This window comes from Mustelus asterias, chromosome 26, assembly GCF_964213995.1.
Source record: "Mustelus asterias chromosome 26, sMusAst1.hap1.1, whole genome shotgun sequence".
Lineage (NCBI taxonomy): Eukaryota > Metazoa > Chordata > Chondrichthyes > Carcharhiniformes > Triakidae > Mustelus > Mustelus asterias.
In genome coordinates this window covers 18,350,915-18,368,252 of record NC_135826.1, presented here as the reverse complement: position 1 = coordinate 18,368,252, position 17,338 = coordinate 18,350,915, and the positions used below count along the sequence as shown (strand labels likewise).

At 45.7% G+C, this 17,338-nt stretch overlaps 1 protein-coding gene across 1 annotated transcript; it reads right to left on the bottom strand.

Annotated features, from left to right (window-relative positions):
• Positions 1 to 1,810: 1,810 nt before the first annotated feature.
• Positions 1,811 to 10,681, bottom strand: LOC144479370 (zona pellucida sperm-binding protein 4-like). The gene is made up of 9 exons (XM_078197990.1): positions 10,375 to 10,681; positions 7,350 to 7,519; positions 7,179 to 7,276; positions 6,960 to 7,098; positions 6,689 to 6,909; positions 5,869 to 6,013; positions 5,688 to 5,760; positions 2,003 to 2,110; positions 1,811 to 1,932 (listed from the first exon to the last, which is right to left on the bottom strand). The coding sequence occupies exons 1-9, from the start codon at positions 10,679 to 10,681 to the stop codon at positions 1,811 to 1,813; spliced, it is 1,383 nt and encodes a 460-aa protein (XP_078054116.1).
• Between the last annotated feature and the right edge of the window lie 6,657 nt (positions 10,682 to 17,338).

Sequence of the window (17,338 nt, the reverse complement as noted above, 5' to 3'; positions counted from 1 at the left end):
AGTGACGAAGGTAATCTCCGATTGCAATGGGATCTTGATCAATTGGGCCTGTGGGCTGACAAATGGAGTTTAATTTAGATAAATGTGAGGTGATGCATTTTGGTAGATTGAACCAGGGCAGGACTTACTCAGTTAATGGTAGGATGTTGAACAGAGTTACAGAACAAAGAGATCTAGGGACACAGGTTCACAACTCCTTGAATGTGGAGTCACAGATGGACAGAGTGCTTGGTTTCATTGGTAGGAGCATTGGATACAGGAGTTGGGATGTCTTGAAGTTGTACAAGACATTGGCAAGGCCACACTTGGAATACTGTGTGCAGTTCTGGTCACCCTATTATAGCAAGGATAATATTAAACTGGAAAGAGTGCAGAAAAGATTTACTGGGATTTGATGGTTTGAGTTATGAGACCCTGGATAGACTGGGACTCCCTCTGGAGCATAGAAGGCTGAGACGTGATCTTATTGAGGTCTATAAAATAATGAGGGGCACAGATCAGCTAGCTATTCAATATCTTTTCCCAAAGGTAGAGGAGTCTAAAACGAGAGGGCATAGGTTTAAGGTGAGGGGAGATACACAAAAGTGTCCAGAGGAGCAATTTGTTCCCCCACAGAAGGTGGCGAGTGTCTCGGACAAGCTACCAGAGGTAGTCGCAGCAGGTATAATTTTTGTCTTTTAAAAAGCATTGAGTCAGTTACATGGGTAAGATGGGTATAGAGGGATATATGCCAAATGTGGGCAATTGGGACTAGCTTCAGGGTTTAAGGGTGGCATGGACAAGTTGGGCCAAAGGGCCAGTTTCCATGCTGTAAACCTCTGACTATAGGCCCGATTTGACTATTGCGTCATGCCTGTTTTCAGATGTGAAGCTATTAATGCGATCTGTGCCCTTGCAGATGCCCACTTTACCAAGGCCTGAAAACGGCCATGATCCAATTCGCAACAGCGATTTAAACTGAATTAATGAACTGCCCGCCCAACTTTATCAGCATTTCCCCTCTGACCATCACATCTGCCCGTCCAGATTTGGTGCAAAACAGACATGCTCAGCAAAGGTGTTTCAGGTGCTCATGCTGTTGGAGAAAAGTTCAGAGCTTCCAACGGCTCGGACTCAGATTGGTGGGGGTGGGAGAGGGAGGGGGGCAAATGGATTTCTGGAAGGGGGGGGGGTGGGCAGGGGGTCTGCTGCCATTGTGGGCAATTGGTGGGGGAAAGGGAGCAGAGGGTTGTGATCAGTCTGGGTAGTAGTGGGGGCGGGGGGTGGATGAGTGAATAAGGGGGAAACTTTTGTAGAGGTGGGAGGGGTGTCTACGGGGGCCATCGCTCCTACTTTTTGCTCCCAGGAGTGATGTGACAGGGACGGGTTTTTCAATTTTTTTTTTCTAATTGCACATGCAGTTCAGAGCTCCGATTTTTTGGGCACACTAAGCCCCGCCCACAGCATGATTCAGACCTGTGATTTTTCCAGGCTGTGTGTATGGGGGCACCTGAAAGCAGATCTCAAGTCAGATCTGTATTGTGCCCAGATTGACAACTTAGGGCCCAATTTTACCATTTTCACTATGACTAAGAGGCCCAAATACATTCTTGCATTGAAGAATTGACAAAGTGTCCATAAGCAAGCTGAAAATAAGATGGTGCATGTTAGAATCACTGACACCATGTCCCTCGTTAGCAGCAGGATTTCAGTGAATTCAATGCGACTCCTTGCTGACCTTTGCTATTTCATTGTTCACAGAAAAACACCCAGGGCACATTCATCTCGGGTTTATTTTTGTTCAGGATCTACACCGTTCAATTTCACTACATTAAGCAGCAGCTTTTGGTCTCTTCATGTACACTGTAGCCATCACCACCAGCAGGCACAGAGACACCATCATGAAGCCAATGGCTACTCCTTGCAGAACCCAAGGAGGAGATTCAGCAGCACCTAATGGAAGATTAGAAGACATTATATTCAAGAGAGCTCACAGGTGGACTATTGAAAAGTCTCCACTTACCACTTGCTTCATGCTGTTCCTTGGACTGAAGACCCTCATCTTCCAGGATGATGGGGCCAGGAGCACTCACTAATGTTCCCTCATGGTCACGGGTACTCCTGCGTCTCTCTATTGGGAAGAGAAGTCCGACAGTTCAGACCCAATTCAGATTAATTATCCAAGATCCTCAAGTGAGGTGAACAGATTGTCTACACTCCCTACCTATTCTGGATTGTAATTTACAGACTTTGCCAATAAATACCGAGACCATCCCTCAATCTGATCAAATTTTTTTAGTGGAAGTGCCGAAATCCTGAAATGGTGTCTTGCTCTGCCACACTGCACAAACATTAGTGAAATCAGTAACCCAGCAAACACTCACTAAATTGCTATTAGATACCAAGTTTCAGGGTGTAATATCTGAGCAATAACTAATTGTGGAAAACGTGGAATGTCAATGTCTGTTGATTGCTGGTTCTGGGGTTTAGATGTTTCAGTAAAATCAGGGAAGGTGGTAAAAGGGGAGGTGTGGCATTGTTAGTCAAGGGCAGTATTACAGTGGCAGAAAGGACGTTTAATGAGGACTCATCTACTGAGGTAGTTTGGGCTGAGGTTAGAAACAGGAAAGGAGAGGTCACCTGTTGGGAGTTTCCTATAGGTCTCCGAAAAGTTCAAGATGTAGAGGATAGGATTGCAAAGATGATTCTGGATAGGAGCAAAAGAAAGTTTTAACACCAGGTTAAAGTCCAACAGGTTTATTTGGTAGCAAATACCATTAGCTTTCAGAGCACTGCTCTTTCGTCAGATGGAGTGGAAATGTGCTCTCCACATCAGGAGCAAAAGTAACAGGGGAGTTGTTATGGGGGACTTTAACTTTACAAGTATTGACTGGAAACACTATAGTTTGAGTACTCGAGATGGGTCCGTTTTTGTCCAATGTGTGCAGGAGGGTTTCCTGACAGTATGTAGATAGGCCAAGAGGCGAGGCCACATTGGATTTGGTACTGGGTAATGAACCAGGCCAGATGTTAGATTTGGAAGTAGGTGAGCACATGGGTGATAGTGACCACAATTCAATTACATTTACTTTAGCAATGGAAAGGGATAGGTATATACTGCAGGGCAAGAGTTATAGCTGGGGGAAAAGGAAAAGATGTGATTAGGCGAGATTTATGATGCATAGGACGGGGAAGAACTCTGCAGGGGATGGGCACAATTGAAATGTGGAGCTTGTTCAAGGAACAGCTACTGCATGTCCTTGATAAGTATGTACCTGTCAGGCAGGTAGGAAGTGGTCGAGCGAGGGAATCATGGTTTACTAAAGAAGTTGAATCTCGTGAAGAGGAAGAAGGAGACTTATGTAAAGATGAGACATGAAGGCTCAGTTAGGGCACTTGAGAGTTACAAGTTAGCCAGGAAGGACCTAAAGAGAGAGCCAAGAACAGACATGAGAAGCCTTTGGCAGGTAGGATCAAGGAAAACCCACAAGCTTTCTATAGGTATGTAGGACAGTAGTGGGAAGTTGAGTGGAGTCCAAAGATATAGGAGAGACACTAAATGAATATTTTTCGTCAGTATTCACACAGGAAAAAGACAATGTTGTCGAAGAGAATACTGAGATACAAGCTATTAGACTAGACGGAATTGAGGTTCATGAGGAGTTGTTGGCAATTCTGGAAAGTGTGAAAATAGATAAATCCCCTGGGCCGGATGGGATTTATCCTAGGATTCTCTGAAGCTGAGGAGATTGCAGAACCTTGGGCTATGATCTTTATGTTGTCATTCTTGTCTACAGGAATAGCAAGAAGTTTAACAACACCAGGTTAAAGTCCAACAGGTTTAACTGTTGGACTTTAACCTGGTGTTGTTAAACTTCTTACTGTGTTTACCCCAGTCCAACGCTGGCATCTCCACATCATGACTACAGGAATAGTGCCAGAAGACTGGAGAATAGCAAATGTTGTCCTCTTGTTCAAGAAGGGGAGGAGAGACAACCCCAGTAATTATAGACCAGTGAGCCTTACTTCTGTTACAGGCAAAGTTTTGGAAAGGACCACAAGAGACAGGATTTATAATAGTCTAGAAAGGAACAATTTGATTAGGGACAGTCAATGCGGTTTTGTGAAAGGTAGGTCATGCCTCACAAACCTTATTGAGTTCTTTGAGAAGGTGACCAAAGAGGCAGATGAGGGTAAAGCAGTTGATGTGGTGCATATGGATTTCGGTAAAGCATTTGAAAAGGTTCCCCATGGTAGGCTATTGCAGAAAATAGAGGCATGGGATTGCAGGTGATTTAGTGGTTTGGATCAGAAATTGGCTAGCTGTAAGATGACAGAGGGTGGTGGTTGATGGGAAATGTTCATCCTGGAGTTCAGTTACTAGTGGTGTACCTCAAGGATCTGTTTTGGGGCCACTGCTGTTTGTCATTTTTATAAATGACCTGGATGAGGGCATAGAAGGATGGGTTAGTAAATTTGCGGATGACACTAAAGTCACTGGAGTTGTGGTCAGTGCGGAAGGATGTTGCAGGTTACAGAGGGACATAGATAAGCTGCAGAGCTGGGCTGAGAGGTGGCAAATGGAGTTTAATGTGGAAAAGTGAGGTGATTCACTTTGGAAGGAGTAACAAGAATACATAGTACTGGGCTAATGGCAAGATACTTGGTAGTGTGGATGAGCAGAGAGATCTTGGTGTCCATGTGCATAGATCCCTGAAAGTTGGCACCCAGGTTGATAAGGTTGTTAAGAGGGTGTACAGTGTGTTAGCTTTTATTGGTAGAGGGATTGAGTTTCGGAGCCATGATGTCATGTTGCAGCTGTACAAAACTCTGGTGCGGCCGCACTTGGAGTATTGCGTATAGTTCTGGTCGCTGCATTATAGGAAGGATGTGGAAGCATTGGAAAGGGTGCAGAGGATATTTACCAGGATGTTGCCTTGTATGGTGGGAAGGTCTTATGAGGAAAGGCTGAGTGACTGGAGGCTGTTTTTGTCAGAGAGAAGAAGGTTAAGAGGTGACTTAATAGAGGCATACAAGATGATCAGAGGATTAGATAGGGTGGACAGGGAGCCTTTTTCCTTGGATGGTGATGGCTAGCACGAGGGGACATAGCTTCAAATGGAGGGGCAATAGATATAGGACAGACGTCAGAGGTAGGTTCTTTATTCAGTAGTAAGGGTGTGGAATGCCCTGCCTGCAACAGTAGTGGACTCGCCACATTAAGGGCATTTAAACGGTCATTGGATAAACTTACAGATGATATTGGAATAGTGTTGGTTAGATGGGCTTTAGATTGGTTTCACAGGTTGGTGCAACAATGAGGGCTGAAGGGCCTGTACTGTTATGTTCTATGTTCACATATTGATGAAACTATAGCTCTTCAAAGAAGATTTCGATCCTTTGATATGGAGTGGATAAAATTCATCACTACAAATTGCTAGATTGTTAGCTAGGCTTGGGGGACCCTTGTTTCAGGCAGAGCAGGCCCATGTTTGCAATGATGGGCATTCAGAGGGGTGCAGACAGGCTGACAGTTGGAGCACCCACTTATAGAAAGGCTCCTCCCATTGAAAGAGGAGCTGTTGATGCTGAGGGATAGAGGAATCCCCCAGTCACAGCACACTAACCAGATATTCCATTCAAACATCACCTCTGCTTGTGTGAATGAAGCATCATCCTGATTCAGGAGAGATTAAACAAGGACTCACTTGGGCCACATTTGGGTGCACAATCATCCTGAGCAGAGGGTGAGCAGACCCCAGCACTGCAGTGCAGGTAAACCTAGAATGGAAAGGACTTATTTTAGGGTGATCTTCATGTTCCTGGATGAACCAGGCTGTTAAGGAGCCAGGCAGAAAGGGAGTCTTGGCTTGGATTTTTCTTGCTTACCTGTCCAGAGAGAGGCTGCTCCGACTTTCTGTCCAAGAAAACAAACGTTTTCAGTTCAAACCGCTTGTGATGGGTTGGGAACTTCAGGCCAGAAAACATGACTGGGTGGAGGAGAGTCTGATAGTCATCACCCTCATAGGGACACCTGTAACAGTCAACAAATGGAGTCAGAGCAGGGAGGGGAATTTAATGAATTGGACAATAAAATGTTAGTTTGGGGCATTGATGCTGAATATTCAAATCTTTTGAATGTTTTCCAATTAGTTTACTCCATTGTTTGAAGCTGGGTCACCCATTGGCTCAGGGTAGGGAGAATTCCATGTGGAATATTACTGGAGGTCAAAACATTGTGACCGAGAAGCTAGAGCTAAAATGGATCAAATTCTATGAAACTATAAAACTAAGGGGAACTTGCCACTCACTGACCTGCACCTGAAGAATGTAGCCATGGGGTGGCCACAAGAGGCTGCAGATGTCATTGCAGAGGACATGTGGAAGTAGAAATAGAGAGCACGTTTCTTTCATCTTGACCAAGATTTGAGTTTCTGGAATACATTATTGGCTGGTACAATGGGTGCTGACTGGACAAATCAGCAAGAGGTCAAGGGGTTCCTGAAGGGAGCAGATCCATTTGGCCAAGTGCAGCCCATGTGACCTCCCTCAGACTGGAATTGCCAAGACCCTCTAATTGGTGCAGCGTTCCCTCTCCCTGGTGGGTTTATGGTTACTGGGGCAAGGGGAAGAGACAGGAAACAGCCTGGTCCTGTTTCTCCTTAATTGATGTCCAAAAGCCATTAGCCTTCCCATTCACACTCCTTACCCATCCACCAGCAGACTCCATTGCACCTCATGGTTTGGGGCTGGGACAGGAGTTGCCCAGCAGTCATGCAGCCTCAGGACAAGCATTGGGTCACTGCGACCCAGGACACGAACCTCCACAAACACTGCCTCCTGAAGGATTCTCCAAATGGGGTAGTCACTGTCCACATACCATGATCTGTAGTCACCATCTGAGAGGCAGACACAAGAACCAGTCACTCTCTGTATGGATACATCCCCACTAATTCCATTCACCATTCACCCAGAGCAGCTCTACCTTTTGCTATTCGCAGTTCCAGTTTCAGAATCCCATCTTCAGAAGCAGGAGGTGGTGGAGAAACCGTGTAAACTGTGACATTGATCTGCAAGCCAGTCTCTCGCCTCCCTGTGTACTTGCACTGGACGTGCAGGCTGCAGACAGACAGAAGTAGTTGGAGCTTCATTCACTAACACATCCCCTCCAATACCAACAACTCCCACCATCCTCCTACCCAAAGGTGCTGTCCCGAGTTATTGAGCCCAGCTTCCCAGTCTGAATCATCCTCTTGCCCAAGACATCTGTTTCATAGACCAAGGTTCCATCTTCCTCCTGCAATGAGGAGGCTGGTTAATAAGAAGCTGGCTCACTTACTGGGAGAATGCCTTGACCCTTCAATACTCACCCGCTTGCTGGAGCCACAAGAGGTGACTGGAAAGCGGAAGGTCACAAGTTGGCCAGTGGTGAGTTTAGGCTTGCACTCAGCCTCTTGTCCATCTTTCACATACAGAGATGACAGGTTGAGGGCAGGACGGGTCAGGTTCTTGGAGATCACGATGATGAATTGACCATCAGCTGTGCACACTGCAAAGAGAGAATTTATTGCCACTGCTCCTATTGGTGGTTAGGGGCCTTAGATCATTGACAAAGTGTTAAGTCTCAAAAAACCACAAACAATTAATTATTGTTGATTGGATGAGTGAGCACGGAATAGCCAAGTTACTGGAACAACCCCAGTCTTGTAAAACTCAACATCCTATCCGCTTTGCCAGTTACTCTAATATGCACTGATATTCAAACCCATACTCAGTCCCTCCCCTCCCAGCAAGTCCCTGCAGGCTTCAGCATTGCCTTTATTGGATAGCGAGATATATCGTGAGCCTAGTCAAAGAGAAAAAGGCAGCATTTGTCAAAGTTAGGAGGTTGGGAACATATGAAGCAAGTGTGGAATACAAGTAGAAAGAAACTGAAACAAGGAGTAAGAAGGGCTAAAAGGGGTCATGAAAAAGCATTGGCCAGCAGGATTAAGGAAAATCACAAGGTTTTTAATACAAGTGATTGAGAAAAATGTAACTGGATTGATTAGTAAGTTTGCGGACGACGCAAAGGTTGAAGGATTTGTGGATAGCAATGAGGACCATCAGAGGATACAGATCAGTTGGAGACTTGGGCAGAGAGACAGCAGATGGAGTTTAATCCGGACCAATGTGAGGTAATGCATTTGGGAAGGTCCAATACAGATAGGAAATATACAGTCAATGGCAGGACTCTTTGGAGTATTGATAGGCAAAGGGACCTAGATGTACAGGTCACTCAAAGTGGCAATGCAGGTGGAGAAAGTAGTCAAGAAGGCACACTTGCCTTCATCGGACAGGGTCTTGAGTTTAAAAATTGGCAACTCATGTTGCAACTTTATAGAATATTAGTGAGGCCACACTTGGAATATAGTGTTCAATTCTGGTCGCCACACTACCAGAAGGATGTGGAGGCTTTGGAGAGGGTACAGAGAAGATTTACCAGGATGTTGCCTGGCATGGAGGGCATTAGCTATGTGGAGAGGTTGGAGAAACCTGGTTTGTTCTCACTGGAGCGAGAGAGGCTGAGGGGAGACCTGATAGAAGTCTACAAGATTGAGAGGGGCATCAACAGAGTGGATAGTCAGAAGCTTTTTTCCCCAGGGTGGAAGAGTCAATTACTTGGGGACACAGGTTTAAGGTGCGAGGGGCAAGGTTTAAAGGAGATGTACAAGACAGATTTTTATTTTATTATACACAGTAGTGGATGCCTGGTACTTGTTGCCAGGGGAGGTAGTGGAAGTGGATACGGTAGTGACTTTAGGGGCACATTGACAAGTACATGAATAGGATGGGAATAGAAGGATATGGTCCCCGGAAGGGTAGGGGGTTTTAGTTAAGTCGGGCAGCATGGTCAGTACAGGTTTGGAGGGCCAAAGGGCCTGTGCTGTAATTTTCTTTCTATCCCCACCACCAAAATGCATCACCACCATCATCAAATGCCATCAGCCTGGTCTGCCCATTCTGCTGACCTTGTTATTACAGGACTCTCCCATTCTTCATTAAAGTCTCCATAGACAGCATCCACTACATTCCCTTAATCATCCTTTTGTTATTTCAAAATGCCCAACACAATAAAATCATCGTCACTCCTTCATTCTCAAAGTACCTGTCAGTATCCATAGAATTCCAACATTGCCAAAGGAGGCCTTTTAGCCCATCAAGTCGGCACTGACCACAATCCCACCAGGCCCAATCCCCACAACCTACCCATTTACCCCACTGACCCCCTGACACTGGGGTCAATTTAGCATGGCCAATCAACCTAGCCTGCACATCTTTGGACTGAGAGAGGAAACCTACACAGACATGGGGAGAACATGCAAACTCCTCACAGACAGCAACCGAAGCCAGGAATTAAACCTGGGTCCCTGGCACCATGAGGCAGCAATGCCAACCACTGTCACTTGTTTTTTTTCCCCTTGATCTAATCTCAATCCTTACTGACTAGACAGGTACTACCAGTACTGTTACACCGAGGGTGTCACATTTGATCGACTCCAATCCTCCCAACACCTCACCCATACCCTGGGAAGGGAAGATTATGGCAAAACCCTTCCACCATCTCCACCTCACACTTCCCCCAACAAACGGAGCTGCAAGCCATCCAGAGCAAGTGACCCATCTACACCAAGTACAGCCAGCCTCAATTATCACACCATCCAGTGTATCAGATTCTACCTTATTAATAGAGCAAGTGTTCAAACCTCACCCTGCACCTTAGCCCCCAATAAGACGCATTGCACCTCTTGCACACTGCTAAGAGGTTCAAGTTGCTTTGGATGTTGTCTGCTATTCGACAGTCAATTCCTCTTCCTCCATGTGACCTAATTTTCACTTATCACCAAAATGCATCACACACCTCCCAGCATAGCAAGGAAGACAATATCCACTCTCCAACCCCAATGATTTCCCTGCAGATGTTGTTCCGCTGCTGCTCCCGCTATTTGGGGGTTTACAGAATGCCCCAAGTCACATCATTGCACAAACTTGACCCACACTCCCAAAATTAGATGGCCAATCACAGGCTTGGCTAAACTGGCCCATTGGGATTTCTCAGGGTAAGCATTATCAGTATAGGGTCACTCATTGTGGAACTGGTGTAAATATTACCAAAGTGAAGCCCATTTGCTGATCTCATGCCGGAGATTCTCTCTAACTCCAGTCACAGAGCCTCCCACCTTCAGAACTTGGTCTAAAACCATCCAAACTACTCAGTTAACTCCTTCACTCAAGCTGAGGATTCCCTCTATTCCTACACTTCACAGTGAGGCAGCAACAAATGCCCCATTCCCCAGTTAGATTCTCTCCTCTCTCTGTCTCCACTAGATTGGGGGGGCGAAGGCTTGTTGTTACCTGGGCTCTTTCTCAGACTGTAGAAACAGCGATGGCGGCTGGAGCTCCGGGGATCAAAGCAGCAACCCTGGCGGATACACTCAGCGCTGCTGATCCCGGAGTGACCGCACTCAAATCTCCAGCCTGCCTCTGGGACACAAACATCATCACTCCCCAGGAGTAGCGGCTGGCCTGAGAGTGAGGAGGCGGCCAGGAAGCAGAGAGCCCAAGAAAGCAGCCAACGTCCCATCCCGGCGAGTGAATCAGGACAATCACTTCCCGCAAACACCAGCCCGTTTTCTAGCCGGGAATCCAGCTGCAATCCCATTGCAGAGGCTCCCTGTCCCACGGGTTACTCGGGAAGCGATTCAGCATCTTTAATAAGCTCCAATTCTCAGCCTGTCGCCACTGCCTCATTCCTGCTCCCAATCACACTTTAGCAAACTTGCCCACTCAAGTCTGTTCCAGGAAAGAAAGTTTGATTTGGAGCCTCTCTGCGGGATTTGAAAGTGAGATTGAGGGAAATATAGAATGACATCAGCATATAGTGCAGTCCACTGGTTACCAACCCTCCAGGATTGGCCTGGAGTCTCCAGGAATTGAAGATCAAATCTCCAGGACACTGCTGTGTCCAACCCTGGAGAACAATCAGAAAGATTGGTTTCTTTTCCCATTTTCTTTCCACATTTCTCTTCACCAGATATAAAAAACATTGAAAATGGGGAAAGGCTGCTTGGCTGACAGTTATCCGGTTTGGTGAGTCTTTTTGCTTTCCAATTGGTGTAGAACATCTGATTTATTATTGTCACGCATATTGGGATGCAGTGAAAAGTATTGTTTCTTGTGTGCGATACAGACAAAGCATACTGTTCATAGAGTACATATGGGAGAAAGAAAGGATAGGGTGCATGTTGTGGGAAAAATCCACCAGTAGTCAGACTTCGAGATTCAGAAAATACGATTTATTAAACGGAGCTCCGTGGAGAAAAGCGCTATGTTCATAGAACACTTTTTCTCAATTGTATACCGGGAGCGGTTCAATTTTATACCCTTTACACAATGGGTTAGACCGGTGATTCGAAGATTATCACATTTACAAGTATTTAACATTTCATGAATGGGTACATTTCCCCATATTTACAAGAATACAAACAGGTATAGACATTTAGCATTTTATGAATGGGTCTATCAATGGCTAGTTTCGTCTTGTGCGGGTGCTAATCGGTTCCCTCGCATTCATATTTCCCGCCTTCCTCTAGCATTAATCTAAGCTCTTTGTTTAGGGGTTTCCTTATCTTAAAGATGTTTCGACCCTTGGCTTTGGCTTCCTGAGGTGTTTGTTTGCTATGAGTCACTGTCTGTACTTTGTAAGTGGTTTGTCTGTCAGGATTCTGGCTTGACGTTATTTCTGAAAAGCGGGAGCCTGTGGCTGTTTTTCTGGCTTCTTTCCCAGTTAACCCTGTGTGTGCCAGGCAGCCATTTCAGAGTGTGCTTTCTTGTGTTGCCATTTTAAAGTGTGCCCCCCTTGTATTTTCCCCTTACAGTGCAGGATATGGTGTTGGAGTTATAGATAGAGGATAGAGAATGACCAGCTTAATATATGGTCGGTCCATTCAAACATCTGAGGACAGCAGGGAAGAAACTGTTCTTGAGTCGGTTGGTGCATGTTTTCTGACTTTTATATCTTTTTCCCACCTGAAGAGAGTATGTCTGGGGTGTGTGGGGTCCTTGATTATGCTGGCTGCTTTTCCGAGGCAACCGGAAGTGAAGACGGAGACAATGGTTGGGAGGCTGGTTTGCGTGATGGACTGAGATTCGTTCACAACCCTTTGTAGTTTTTTCTGGTCTTGGGCAGAGCAGGAGCCCATACCAAGCTGTGATGCAGCCAGAAAGAATGCTTTCTATGGTGCATCTGTAAAAGTTGGTGAGAGTCATAGTGGACATAGAATCATAGAATCAGACAGTGCATAAGAGGCCCTTTGGCCCAGACATGCCGGATTTCCTTTGCTTCCTGAGAAGGTAGAGGCATTGGTGGCCTTTCTTATCTATAGTGTCGGTGTGGAGAGACGAGGACAGGTTGTTGGTGATCTGGACACCCAGAAACCTGAAGCTCTCGACCATTTCCACTTCATCACCAATGTTGCAGACAGGGGCAAGACCTCCACTACGCTTCCTGAAGTCAATGACTATCTCCTTCATTTTAATGACATTGAAGCAGTTAATATTGTCATCACACCATCTCCCCAGATTCCCTATCTCTTTCCTGTACTCCGTCTCATCATTGTTTGAGATCCAACCCATTACAGTGATGTCATCAGCAAACTTGAAAATGGAGTTGGAGTGGAAGCAGTACATCACAGGGATGGATGTGTTGGCCGACAAATGGCTGGAGCGTGAGGGAAGATCGTGTGATGAAACCTCCAGGAATACATTTAATCCCAGTTGGCGACCCCGTCAGTGAGATGGCGTAAGGGCAGGTCTAATAGTTCCAAAGTTGGGAATTAAGAACCATCACAGCAGCAGAATTGTGCAGCATCACAACCGGCCTTCACTCCTCCATCACCAGTGAGCCAAGTGGCTCTTCAATGCACTTGCAGAAGAGTGAGCTGGGAACGGCACAGGAATACCTCAGGACAATAGACCTCAATTTAGTGTAGCTATCACACAGAGTATCCTGCATCCTGAACACCAATAGCAGCAAGGTTAGATACAGATATGTAGTCACATAATCAATGGATCAAAGTCCCTATTATATCCAGTGAAGAATGCTGGTGGACAAGCAAGTAACTAATTGAATATCTCTACCTCGTGTCCTCTCAGCATGCTCCTCTAGTTTTACACTGTTTGTACTCATATTGATATATATCATAGAAATCAGAGAAACCCTACAGTGCAGAAAGAGGCCATTTGGCCCATCAAGTCTGCACCAACCACCCAGGCCCTAACCCCATATCCCTACATATTTACCCGCTAATCCCTCTAACCTATGCATCTCAAGACACTAAGGGGCAACTTTAGCACGTCCAATCAACCTAACCCAGACATCTTTGGACTGTGGGAGGAAACCGGAGCACCCGGAGGAAACCCACGCAGACACGAGGAGAATGTGCAAACTCCACACAGACAGTGACCCAAGCCGAGAATCAAACCCAGGTCCCTGGAGCTGTGAAACAGCAGTGCAAACCACTGTGCTACTGTGCCGTGTACCTGATCTATGATATATATATAATATATGTACATTTCATTAAATCATGCAAATACAAGGGTAATATCAATTTCAGTCCTTGTTTTTCCACCAGAATAACAGATCTGCATTCGCCCAGATTAAAACTAACATTCCAGTAATTAGGACCAATTACGCTTCTGCAGCATCAACATGTTGGCTGCTGATTACAGACAAAGCAACACCGATAATAGAACTGACTGCTAAAAAAATCCTGCACAAGAAACATGACACAAATACATTTCTTAAAGGCACAGTATCATCACACTGGCAAGATGTTTATTGCTCAGGTGGTGAACTAACTTTGAATAGCTACGGACCATCAAGTGTAAGTACAGTGCTGTTGGGAGGGGAGGGAGTACGAGGATTTTGAAATCACATTGAGAAAATGGCGACGTCATTCCAAGTCAGGATGGTGTGACTTGGTGGGTAACTTGCAGGTAGTAGTGTTCCTATGCTTCTGCTGCCCTTGTCCTTCTGAGGTAGGGGCTGTGGCTTTGGAATGTATTAAAGGACCCTTGATGAATTGCTGCTGTGTATCTTGTAGATGGTCCACACTCCTCCAGTTCACAGTAGCAGCAGCGAGCAGCAGCGGATGGGCTGCTGATCCAAGCACTGGATAGTGCGTTCTGCCTTTGGCCTGTTATTGTAACCATGGTGTTTATATGATTGGAGGTAAACGTTTCTTGTCGATTGGCCAAATGGTCTCCGTCTGTACTATAAGTATTCTAAATTTCTACAAACCAAACCACCCATTCAGATGAGGCAGCAACTTCCTTGAGAATTCTGTTCATGATGTGAAGTGGAAGCTATGGGGAAACTCTGCAACCTCTCCTATCGAATTCTGATCTTGATCTGCATTTGCCAACTCCAGCCTGGTAAAGTCCTGTCTACACTTTCTCCAGTACTTCAATTTGACACAATTGTGAACAGTACAGGCATCCCTGTCTGAAAGCACATTGTAATGTTTTAGAAGGAACATCTACCTCTGTAACATTACCTCCATTTAGTTTTGCTAATATTGTTGGTGCGTTGGTAGCAGGCTCTCGGGAAATGAAGATAGATGTTGGGCTCCAGGCAGCCAATAGGCTTTTGTGTAGCACGTTGCTTTTCAAAACAAACTCAATATGGTCCAGTTGTACCTGATCTAAGCCATTAATATCCATCAACATCACCTCCTTGTTTTACTACATACTGATATTTATTCCTCTGCCTATGAGCATTGTGTTGTTGAAGTGTTACATCTTGCACTCATCAGAGCAGATACTAATATTGAAGGAACATATACTGGATAGAGTTCTGATTGGTGGAAGAGTGTATTCTCTGTTGTAAAGAAGAATGTTTTTTTGCAGCCAGAAGGATCTGTCCACACATTGCATCATCTTTCAGCTAAAAGCTTTGGGACTGCCATTCCCTGGTTCACTTCCCAATGGCTATTTATTTTTCAGTTAAATTTGTGAAAAAAAAAAATCGGAGGTTTTTTTTCAAAACAGGAAGGAGGCCCAGCAGCAGCCTGGGAAGGTTTTGGAGGGTTTAAAAGCAGGCCGCACCTTTGAGCGGGCAGCATCATTAGCGGGCAGCAGGGGGCAGAGTGAGAGCTGAAGGGCTTTGCCTCAAAACGGGCTTCGGCGAGAACAGGCAGAGGCGAGAGTAGGTTTTTTTTTCTTTTTCAGAAAGTTTATTCCTGTATTTCCCCAGAGTAAAAAAAAAATATGCCAGGCAAGATGTTGGAATGCTCCTCTTGCAGGATGTGGGAGATCAGGGAGACCTCTGGTATCCCTGATGACAGCACCTGCAAAAGATGCATTCAGCTGCAGCTGCTAGCAAAGCGTGTTAGGGAACTGGAGAAGGAGCTTGATGACCTCCATCTAATTCGGGAGAATGAGAAGTATATAGACAGTAGCTTTAGGGAGATAGTTACACCTAAGCAGCAGAGCACAGGAAATTGGGTTACTGTAAGGAGAGGAAATGGCAATGTGAAAGGACAGGCAGAGCAGGGTTCCCCTGTGGCCATACCCCTCCACAACAGGTATACTGAATTGGATACTGTTGTGGGAGATGCTTTACCTGGGACAAGCTGCGACAGCCGGAACTCTGATACTGAGTCTGGTTCTACAGCGCAAAAGGGTGGGATGAAGAAGAGGAGAGCAGTAGTGATAGGGGACTCAATGGTCAGAGGTACAGACCGGAGGTTCTGTGGTCGGGACAGAGACTCCCGCATGATTTGTTGTCTCTGATCGCGTGCACAGCGTTCTAAAGTGGGAAGGTGATCAGCCAGATGTCGTGGTACACATCGGTACCAATGACGTGGGAAGGAAGAGTGAGGAGGTCCTAAAGAGTGAGTACAAAGAGCTTGGATGGAAGTTAAAAAGCAGGACCCAGAGGGTAGTAATCTCAGGCTTGCTACCTGAGCCACATGCCAGTGAGGGCAGGAGTAGGATGCTTGGGCGGATAAACACATGGCTGAGGAACTGGTGCAGGGGGCAGGGTTTCCAATTCTTGGATCATTGGGACCTCTTCTGGGGCAGGTGGGACCTGTACAAGAGAGACGGGTTACACCTAAACTACAAGGGGACCAATATACTTGCAGGGAGATTTGCTAGTGTTATTGGGGAGTGTTTAAACTAGATTTGCAGGGGGATGGGAACCAGAGTGCCAGGGCAGATAGTGGAGCAGGAGTAAAAAGACAGGTTAGTTCAAGCAAAATCACAAATGGAAGGGTAGAGTGTGGTGGAAATAATTTTGAGGTGTGTCTATTTCAATGCCAGGAGTATTGTGGGGAAGGCAGATGAGCTGAAGGCGTGGATAGACACATGGAAATATGACATTATAGCCATTAGTGAAACTTGGCTACAGGAGGGGCAGGACTGGCAGCTCAATGTTCCAGGGTTCCAATGTTTCAGGCGGGATAGAGGCAGAGGGATAAAAGGTGGGGGGGGTGGCATTGTTGGTCAGGGAAAATGTTACAGCGGTAGGATAGATTAGGGAGCTTGTCTACAGAGGCCCTATAGGTGGAGCTGAGAAACAGGAATGGTATGACCACATTAATGGGCTTGTATTATAGACCACCCAATAGTCAGCGAGAATTGGAGGAGCAAATCAGCGGAGACATAGCTGACAACTGCAAGAAACACAAAGTTGTGATAGTAGGGGATTTTAATTTTCCACATATAGATTGGGACTCGCATACTGTTAAAGGTTTAGACGGGGTAGAGTTTGTAAAATGTGTTCAGGAGAATTTTCTACAACAGTATATAGAGGTGCCAACTAGAGAGGATGCGATATTGGATCTCCTATTGGGAAATGAGTTAGGGCAGGTGATGGATGTGAGTGAACACTTTGGATCCAGTGATCATAATGCCATTAGTTTCAACCTGATCGTGGATAAGGATAGATCTGGTCCTCGGGTTGAAGTTCTGAACTGGAAAAAGGCCAAATTTGATGAAATGAGAAGGGATCTGGGAAGTGTGGATTGGCACAGGCTATTCTCTGGTAAGGATGTAAATGGAAAGTGGGAGGCCTTCAAAGGAGAAATTTTGAGAATGCAGAGTTTGTATGTTCCTGTCTGGATTAAAGGCAAAGTAAATAGGAATAAGGAACCTTGGTTCTCGAGGGAGATTGTAACACTGATTAAGAGGAAGAGAGAGTTGTATGAAATGTACAGGCAGCAAGGAACACATCAGATGCTCGAGGAGTTTAAAAAGTGCAAGAAGCTACTTAAGAGGGAAATCAGGAGGGCTAAAAGATGACATGAGGTTGCTT

Coding starts and splice junctions, on each gene's coding strand:
- LOC144479370 (XM_078197990.1), bottom strand. CDS start 10,681: ATGGGATTGCAGCTGGATTCCCGGCTAGAAAACGGGCTGGTGTTTGCG. Junction 7,099..7,178: donor ACTCGGGACAGCACCTTTGG/GTAGGAGGATGG, acceptor GTCTGTCTGCAG/CCTGCACGTCCAGTGCAAGT. Junction 6,910..6,959: donor TGCGAATAGCAAAAGGTAGA/GCTGCTCTGGGT, acceptor GTATCCATACAG/AGAGTGACTGGTTCTTGTGT.